General features: G+C 47.1%; 1 protein-coding gene across 2 annotated transcripts in view; it reads left to right on the top strand.

The window, feature by feature from the left end:
• Window positions 1–1,831: 1,831 nt before the first annotated feature.
• NUBP1 (NUBP iron-sulfur cluster assembly factor 1, cytosolic) overlaps window positions 1,832–9,615 on the top strand; it is a 286,868-nt gene continuing 279,084 nt past the window's right edge. The window contains exons 1-2 of one of the 2 annotated variants that reach the window (XM_085628298.1): window positions 1,832–2,516; window positions 2,619–2,726. In XM_085628298.1, coding sequence (XP_085484424.1) covers window positions 2,486–2,516; window positions 2,619–2,726 — 139 coding nt within the window. In that variant the 5' untranslated portion in view covers window positions 1,832–2,485. The remainder of the gene's footprint in view (window positions 2,517–2,618; window positions 2,727–9,615) is intronic. The other variant, XM_085628299.1, reaches the window with a different exon arrangement.

The following is a 9,615-nucleotide window of genomic DNA, read 5'->3' as shown; positions in this document are numbered from 1 at the left end:
ACCGCCAGCTCCGCTCTGCCAACCTCGCCCTCGCCGCCATCACCCGCATCCGAAGAACAACCACCGGGGGCAGGTCGTTCTCCCACCTCGCCGCCAAGACTTGGAACACCCTCCTCATCCACCTGCGACAGACTCAGGACCTACTGGCCTTCAGGAACCTTCTGCCTTCTGACCTGGCTTTTCGAGCAAAAGCAGCACCTACCCCCCCCCCCCCCCCCCCCCCCCCTGCGCCTTGAGACCCTCGCGGGTATGTAGTGCGCTCTATACATGTATTGATTGATTGACCTGATTCAAGCGGGAGACCACCAAAATTGGCTTTATTTAAAGCTGCCTCTCGCGTCAAATTGGTGCTGCTCAATGGAGGAAACATATTTTTAAATCCCCAACTTTCTTGTTGGAAAATGTTGTCATGTATGCTACCGAGGCGTTTATCCTCACTCTGATGCTATAAATAGATCAAAACGTCACTAATAGTTATTAAATAATCTCTGACGTGATTACATTATTATTTGTCATTAGTCGGCAAAAATATAAGTTCTTGTTTTATTCTTTAAGATACTATGAATGGAATCTTACACATTGAAGAGGAAAAACAAATCCCACTGCCCCCTGCAGTTCAGATCTTATCATATTTGACAAGTTTCTAGTTTGCTCATGGGTGACATTTCCAGGTTTGCAGTGCTGGGGGGGAGGGCGGGGGGGGGGTTGGGGTAGTCTATTTAAATTATGTGCGTGTTTTCCTATATTTGGGGAGGTTATTTTTGTTAGGTCTCGCCTGAGACAGCGCTTTAGCGCTGCTCTGGCGAGACTTATAGTAAGCGAGTTTTGGCAGTGCAAACAGTGGCTTTTCAGGCCTCCAAATACAGTGCATGTGCGTCGGCCGGGTGCGCGCACCATTTGGAGGCCTGAAAGCACTTGTTTGCTTTCACTTTCGCGGCCGTACGGCCGCTTTGATGTGTGATCGCGATCGTGATCACTTTCACACAGGCGCGCGCAGCATTTGGCAGCCTGCGTGACTGGCCCATTGTGCCCCTACCTCCCTGAAACACCGCCCCTCCATTTGCACTGCCCCCCATCGTGCGCTCTTCACACCCACTCCTCTTCACTCCCTGCGCAGCACAACTCTCAGTCTCACTCTGCCACAGCTGCACAATGAGTGGACCCTCCCTCTGCACCCCACCCTGCCCCCTGATCCTGGCGTCTTTTTTCCATACACACTCCACCCACCCTTCCGCTGCACATTGTGTGTCCTCCTTTTACATGCAAGTTCACCACCTCAGTCTTCATACACTGTACGTGCCTTTTAAAATGGTACCCATACGTTTCTCTACACCCCAACATTTCCTCGATCCTTCACTGCACCCCGTTACCTACTCTCCTTCACTGCACCCAGTAACCTACTCTTCCCTCTGCATAATCAATCCATATTTCCTTGTTATCCACTACACCTGGTTGTTTCCTTTCTCGGTACACTGCTTCCAACTTTTCTTCTGATTCAGCATTTCCGTTCTACCGCCTGATGATGTTTCCGCCTCCTTTCTTTTCTTGTTTTTGCACATGATCATCAGTTATGTTACACAAGGACACATTCATTCTTTGGTAGAAAGGGGGAGATTAAGTAATTTGCTTGGAATCACAGGATGTTGAGCAGAGGACGCCCAGACTCGAATCTGGTTCCCCAGCGCCACAGTCGGCAGTCCTGGCCGTTACGTCACCTTCCTTTTCGGGCCTCTTGTACCTCTTGCTGTGACCGCTGCCTCTACTATGCCCTGTATGCCTCTCTGAGCATCTGCTTCCCCCGCCGACGCCTCCCCTTCCTTACTAGTGCCTTTATATCCGCCTCTTCCCCCTGCCAGCATGTTCTCTCCCCACTCTCTCTCTCTCCAGGCCTCTCTTGTCTCCAGACCTCACCTAAATCCTTAATGACTTTCGTCCGTCCCCTATGGACACTGTCATCTCTCTCCCACTCCCAGTCTGCTCGCCCTCTCTGCCAGGCTCCCTCCCTCTGCCCCTCCACCCTCCCGTGTCCTCAGTGCTTTTCGCGCTTGGCTGAGCCCTCTGACTCCCGCAGCGAGCGTTAGTTTTTGACACAGCTGTACATATTGAGTGCAGTTTTATATAGCGCTAGCTTGACCCGAAAGTATCTGAGCGCTTTATATACACACTGTAAACAAGCATTTGCAATGCAATAGGTCTCGCATTTACTCGAGTTTAAGCTATTGGCATTATAAATGACAATGTGTTTTATTTATGTTCCAAAACCAAAACATAAATAAAAGGCATTGTCATTTACAATGCCAACAGCTCAAACTCACGTAAATGCGAGACCTGTTGCATTGCAAATGCTTGTTTGCGTCACTCAGTGGGTCTGTCTTTTGTTTTCATGGACGCCTGGCCTTCCTAGTTCCGTGTTTTTTTCTTTCCACGCTGCTATAATGGAGTAGTCCGTCGTTTGTCTCTACTGGTGTTACTGTTTCTCGTACTGATGGCTGATGTTCCAGAAAACGCGCCTGGGGGTGGGTGACTTTTGTCATTTAAAGTGTTTGACAGCTGCCACCGCGGTGCTGCTTTCCGATCCAGTCCTAAACTACACTTTCCCATCTCTTATTTTCACATAGATTGTCCGGGCAGCAACAGCAGCGATGCCGGTAAAGGATCAGCCTGCCAGGGATGTCCCAACCAATCGCTATGTGCATCGGGGGCAGGGTCTGCGGCACCAGATCCAGGTATGAGGCGAGCGTATGATTAATCCTTATGTGCAGATGAAATACCCGGGTCACCTTGCGTGAACACACTGGCTTCATACCATGACAGTTGTGAAAAAAGCCCTGTTCAGCTAATGCACACAGCTCCGTCGTACACACACTCCATGTTATTTTAGTGGTTATTACAAATCCCTTCGCTTTTAATGTCACAGTTAGTTATACCTGAATTTTTTCATGGGGATCCTGCAGACCCTCGTCCTCCTGGCATGCCTCCCGTTCTTAGTTCTACGGACTCCTACCGGAGCCCTGATCTATTTCCTCTTCCCTCCCATGCCCCTCTTTCTTGTCTTCAATTATGGTTGTTATATTACTGATTGTTAGAATGCTCCTGCGCGAGCATTCCCTTTTGACAGTTGGGGCATTGGTGTATGGATGCAGCCCTTAATTAAAATGTTCTATACGTCTTATTTTCTTGAATAAATTGAGTTATTGTTGTGTGTGTGTGGCGTCGTCTTCCCCAGCCCTGGATCATGTGAATGAAGAACGCCACATGGGAGCTGCAGTCAAACACTTCTTTATTCTTCAGCATACTCTCATACACTGTGTAATATCTCATATTCAACAGTAACCACACCCTAACACCTCCCCGCATATGACGTACATAGTTTCTGTTCAGAGTCCGGCCAGATACACTAGGGTCCCAGTACGTATAACATCAATATGCTACATCTTCCCCTGTCAGACATCACTAAAATTACATTTCCTCGATTAGTCAACGAGGCGCTCGCACTTGTTTGCCAGATCGGGTGATCCAAGATGATCGAGGTCCACCCTCATCGGGCAGTGGCAACATGGACTCAGGCGCTTGAGCCGGACCTGCTAGCGGGGTCGCCTCATGCATGTTTTCAGGACTCGACAAGTGCAGTACGTGATTAAAATGCGATGTTTCCCAAGCGAGGGATCGTCCAGGATGAGTGCTGTCACCATATTCTCCTTGCACACCGCAACCTGTTTCCTGTGGCAAAGTCTTTCTCCTGGGTATGACAACATTGATTGGCATGCACTTTCCATTTTCGACGTACTTGCTTCGGTGTCTTGAACCTTGCTATCATTCACTGATCGATCTGTAGTCCATTGAGGTAATTTTGTTCTGATGGCTCTCCCAAATAGCAAGGGGACTGGATTCTCACCAGTTGTGGAGTGAGAGGAACTGGCACAGCGCTTGGTTTAGATCGATTCCCCTCCATGGATGCTCGTTGAATGAGACTCTTGAGGGTGCCCATGAATCCTTCAACTACACCATTGGCCTGGGGCCAGAGGGGTGTATTCTTTTGATGTTTGTTATTGAGTGGTACATGAAATTCTTTGAACTCTTCGCCGTTAAAGGGTGGGCTGTTATCAGATTTGAGGATCTCGGGATGCCCCACTGAGCTAAAATGTTACCAAGTTGTTCTATGTGGTTGTCAACGATAGGTCGTCCACCAAAGGAAAACATGAATACTTGTCAATGACTACCATGAGATGATGTCCATTTCCTAAAGGCACAAAAAAGTCAACTGCAACCCTCTCACAAGCATGGGCTGGAATGCCAGACATTCTCACTGGGTGCTGCGTCACCTTGTGGGACAAACAATTCATAATATGGCATACCTTCAGTTCCTTCTCAACTCGTTCATCTACCCGAGGGAACCACACTCAATGTCTTAAGTCTCTCTTGGTGGCTATGATACCACGGTATCCTTCATGGGCCAGCTCAATGACCCTCTGTCTTCGGCTTCCAGGTATGACGATTCTTGAGCCTCGCAGTATTCCACCTTCTTGGGTGACTGCTAACTAATCCTGTACATTTTTTAACTTTTGGAATTCAGCATCATCGGCCGGGGACCAGGTATTTCTCCTCCATGATTCCACTGGATCTCACAATAGAGGTGAGTTAGGCCTCAGCTGTCTTTGATGTTGAACTGTGACGATAAAGCGGCACTCGTAAAAAGTAATCTGCTGGGTTTTGATCCTTCCCTGGTTTGTGCGCTATCTCATAGTCATACTCTTGCAGTCTTAACCCACATCTCTTGATGCAAAGAGGTGTCTTAGCCTTCGGGTTTCCAAAAATGTAAGCAATGCCTGGTGATCTGTAATGATAGTGAATCGTTTTACATAGAGGCAAACATGAAAATGTTTGCAGGCCCACACCACAGCCAGGCCTGTGAGTAGGCACATTCTGTTTCAGACGGGTTTTGACTGGCATAGGCCACACTGTGTCTCTGAGCATTCAGGTGATCATTGTGTTGAGCAAGGATTGCCCCTAACCCTACCAGGCTTACATCATCTGTTAGTTCGGTATGTAAATGAGGGTCAAAGTAGGCCATTTCAGTTGCATTCTCACTTGTATGTTTAATTTCTTTGAAACTCTGGTCGCATTTTGGAGACCACTGAAACAGTACATTTCACTTTGTCAAGTCTCAATGGGTCACTCACTGTAGCAAAGTTGTTAATGTATCTCGAGCAATAGCTGGCCATGCCTAGAAAGGATTGCAGCATGGTAACATCTTTTAGGGCAGGGGTACATCTTTTAGGGCAGGGGTACGGGGGTGATTGGGAGCAAGTGGATTATAGTAAATGCACCTTGTCTGCGTCTGGAGTCATTCCTACATCAGAGAATATGTGCCTAAAAACGTGAGTTTGGTTTTGAGAAACTCACATCTCGCAGCGTTCAGTTAGACACTTGCATCAGCAAGTAGCCGGACCGCTTCCTTAAGGGCTTTGTCGTGTTCTTCTTGTGTTCTCTTCAAAGCCAGTATGTCACCACTGTAATTGAAAGCACGAGTAACAGGCTGGATTACTCATCAAATGACGTCCTGCAATATCTCCGCTGCTGAGGATACGCCAAAAGTCAGTCTCTTGTATCTGAACAAACCAACATGAGTTGAAAAGGTAGTAATGTATCTTCAGGTTTCGTCCAGCTTGAGTGGATGGTTTCCTTTATTGAGGTCCAGACGGGAAAACACTTTTGCTTCGTTCAGTTGGATGATCATGTCTGCAATGTATGTACCACGGTATCTCTTCCTCTCAATGGCTTAGTTAGCCTGGTGAACTGCTCTGCTACTGTCCTTTTTTGGCACTACTACTATGGGCGAAACCCATGGTGTGTGGCCTGTGGAGTGTTCGATGATATCATGTTTTAAGAGTGCCTCTAACTCTCCCTCTACAGCTTCTTGTTGATGAAAAGCAATTCTACGGTGTCGCTGAGCAACAGGGCGAATTTCTTAATTGATATGAAGCTGTACTTTCATTTTCTTGAGTTTTCCCAGGCCATGGAAGAACAACGGAACCGGCTTGTGATCTCAGACCGAGCACAAAGGTTGTTGTTGAGTGATCTCAGTATCATGTCAGCAGCAGTGTAAAAACTGAGCAGACAGGCACTCGATGAAGTTCCTTGTAGAACAAGAATGGTGGCTTGCACCAATGTCTTTTTGTGTCGCTGTGAATGACCCTTAGCTTTGCAATGCCTCCGGTATACACCTTGGTGCCGGACGGAGTGAGGCGAAGCATAGGGGATAGGCTGTGCCGCTGTCTACGATGAAAGTTATTGTGTTTACTTTCAATGTGATTTTTTTGACAGTGTCCAAATGACATTTGTTGCATTATTTGATAAGCTGTCTTTGAGCTGTGATTTACTGTACAGGCAACTAACCCCACATGCAGCGACGGCCCGTATAGGGCGTGTTACCGGGGCGGTGAATGGGGCAGAGGAGGGGCAGGGTGGGGGGGGGATGCAAAATGCGGCATACGGCTGATTACAGGTAAGTTACGGGAAAAAAACGAATTTCGTTGCGCACGCAGCATCGCCAAATGCGATGCAGCGCGCGCAACAAAATTCGTTTTTTCCCCCGTAACTTACCTGCAATCGGCCGTATGCCGCATTTTGCAAGCCCCCACCCAGCCCCTCCTCTGCCCCACGTCACCGCCCCGGTAACACGCCCTATACAGGCCGTCGCTGCCCACATGTGCATGCCATTCTTTTGTAGATATCATCAGCGTACACCCATCTTCTTCGCTGATGCACAAAAGTAACTTTGAAGAGCCTTTATACGATGAGCTTGACGACAGTTGATCTTGCCTGGTTTCTATTTGTCATAGCTGATGTTGCTTTTTGGTTTTAGGGGCATGGCGAGAACGCTTCTGGAACGTTCTCTCATCCACCTTTTCTTATTGTCGTAACACACTTTATTTTTCTTTAGATCGGCACACAGTAATGAAATGGTTTTCTTTCCCACAACCTTTGCAGGCTTGTCCTATGGCTGGACATTTACCTTATGGTAAAAAATGCACATCAGAAACATAACTTTGGATTTCTTTGAAGAAGTCAACTTATGTGCATCTTGCTTGTGCTTGCTTTTCACAGCCAAGGCCGATTGATTTTGGGCTGTTCCTGCTTCCATTTCAGCAGCTTGTCGGTCTTTCCTCTGCTCTCGCAGCCACAAGCATTTTCTCCAAGCTGTGTGTTTCTCTCAACATGCGCCTTCTAAACAAATCTGAAAGGCAGCCATCAATGACTGAGGCTCATGGCTTTGTCAGAGTCACAGAATTTGGAATGCTTAATGGTGTATCAAGTCTTTCAACAAACTTGTCAGCTGTTTCACCACCCTGTTGTTGTGCCTGGTTGAATATACATTTGATATTGAGTTAAACTTGGCCTCCAATGCTTCCTTTATCTTCTTTTGCATCAGTCGGTGAAATCGTCTTTAGCACTTCTTCCCCTGCAAGGTTTTTCAAGTATTTAATGATTTTATTTTCATCTTATTCTTCTAGTGAATCTATGAAATCATTGAATGGTTTGATCCACGCATCCGTCCTGGCACCAATGTTCTGCCTCTTAAAAGTGTCGAAAGGCGGTGCTAGCTTCAGGAACACAGCTGCACTGTATTTCTGACTCTTTTTCTGACATTGAAAGCATGTGCTGTTTGGATATCTTTTGCTGTACCTGACTGCCTCTGCAACAGACACACAATTGATGGACGGAATGCAGAACGAATCAAAACATTCACCCCCAGTCAAGAGATCTGGGTTAAATCCATCTTTCTTTTGCTCACCATGCCACCCCAGTTTAGACCTGGCCATATGCAAATCAGTGTTGACCCTGTGCCTCATGGGAACAGTCCAGCCCGAACTGCCATGCCAGGACCTCCCTGGACCGGAAAAAAGCATCCTAGGACCGGTTTCGGGGTTTCACCCCTCTTTAGCCAGGGTAGCTTGATTCCAGTTTCACAGTGAGCCCAGGACCCACGTCTGGGCATACCTGGCGCACTTTTGACGAGAAAGGCTGTTCCTGCTTCCATTTCAGCAGCTTGTCGGTCTTTCTTCTGCTCTCGCAGCCACAAGCATTTTCTCCAAGCTGTGTGTTTCTCTCAACATGCGCCTTCTAAACGAATCTGAAAGGCAGCCATCAATGACTGAGGCTCATGGCTTTGTCAGAATCACAGAATTTGCAATGCTTAATGGTGTATCAAGTCTTTCAACAAACTTGTCAACTGTTTCACCACCCTGTTGTTGTGCCTGGTTGAATATACATTTGATATTGAGTTAAACTTGGCCTCCAATGCTTCCTTTATCTTCTTTTGCATCAGTCGGTGAAATCGTCTTTAGCACTTCTTCCCCTGCAAGGTTTTTCAAGTATTTAATGATTTTATTTTCATCTTATTCTTCTAGTGAATCTATGAAATCATTGAATGGTTTGATCCACGCATCCCTCCTGGCACCAATGTTCTGCCTCTTAAAAGTGTCGAAAGGCGGTGCTAGCTTCAGGAACACAGCTGCATTGTATTTCTCACTCTCTTTTTCTCACATTGAGAGCATGTGCTGTTTGGATATCTTTTGCTGTACCTGACTGCCTCTGCAACTTCTGCAGACACAACCTTTGTGCTTGAGCTTGGCTCGCCATGCCCGATCTGAATTTGTAGAATGCTTCACTTGTCTTTAACGGTGTGTAAATTCTCAGTTTCACGTACCCGACTGTTGCATCCGGTAGCCTTCTGCTTTGTTTGAATAATCGGTTGTATTTGGGGCGTAGCACAGCGTTTCCGCCGACTGCGTCACCTGCGGTTTAAGTGATCATTTGTTAATGTGTTCTTCTGCAGGGCCTTCACTTCTTTCTTTGGCAGAGTATGGGGTGGAGAAGGGCTTTGACTCTGCATGTACTAGTTGCAGACTGCTTTGCATCGATTTGCGGTACACATGGCACACACAAGCAGTTTGTAGTTGTAGGAGAGTAGGGTCTGCTATCCTATGGTCACCCCAAATTTTTGCTTTTTGCTTCACTGGTTTTTGACATATTGAGGCTGTGGGCCTGCTAATCAGACCCCCAGCCTGCTGTTCTCTCTACTAAATTGACACTATGCACCCTAGGTGCATAACCAATTGAAAGTGGATCACCCTGTGAGCCCCTGTACCAGTGTACACTAGGTACCCAGGGCATTGGTGTATCTAAGGCCTACCAGGGGCTGAAGCATGTATTATGCCACCCCTGGCCTGGCCTAACAAATTTGACACAACTGGCTGATCACTCAGCTGGGGTAAGTTGGTGTAACCACCTCTTACTTAGGTGTAGTATACCTATACCTAACCTTAAATGGGACACATGTTGACCTATAAGTCACTCCTATGGCTGGCCTCGATAATCCTGAAGGCAGAGTGCTTGGTTCCATGTGAGATGGTGCTCTGGCATGAGCTGAGCCTGTCTGCAGTGGTCGGAACAACTTCCTTCTACCGTTTCCAGATATCGTCATACCATATACTCTTAAGTGCATTATGAACCTCGCGGTTAAATGCTATCTTTGGTTTGGCTTTATCAAAACATTTCGAGTAAGGTGTCATACGAATTGGAATACTAACCCCTCGCCAGTTCTGGTGACGG

This window comes from Triturus cristatus, chromosome 10 (genome assembly GCF_964204655.1).
Source record: "Triturus cristatus chromosome 10, aTriCri1.1, whole genome shotgun sequence".
In the NCBI taxonomy this organism is placed as follows: domain Eukaryota; kingdom Metazoa; phylum Chordata; class Amphibia; order Caudata; family Salamandridae; genus Triturus; species Triturus cristatus.
Note: the sequence above shows the minus strand (reverse complement) of the source record. Positions and strands in the feature narration are given on the sequence as shown.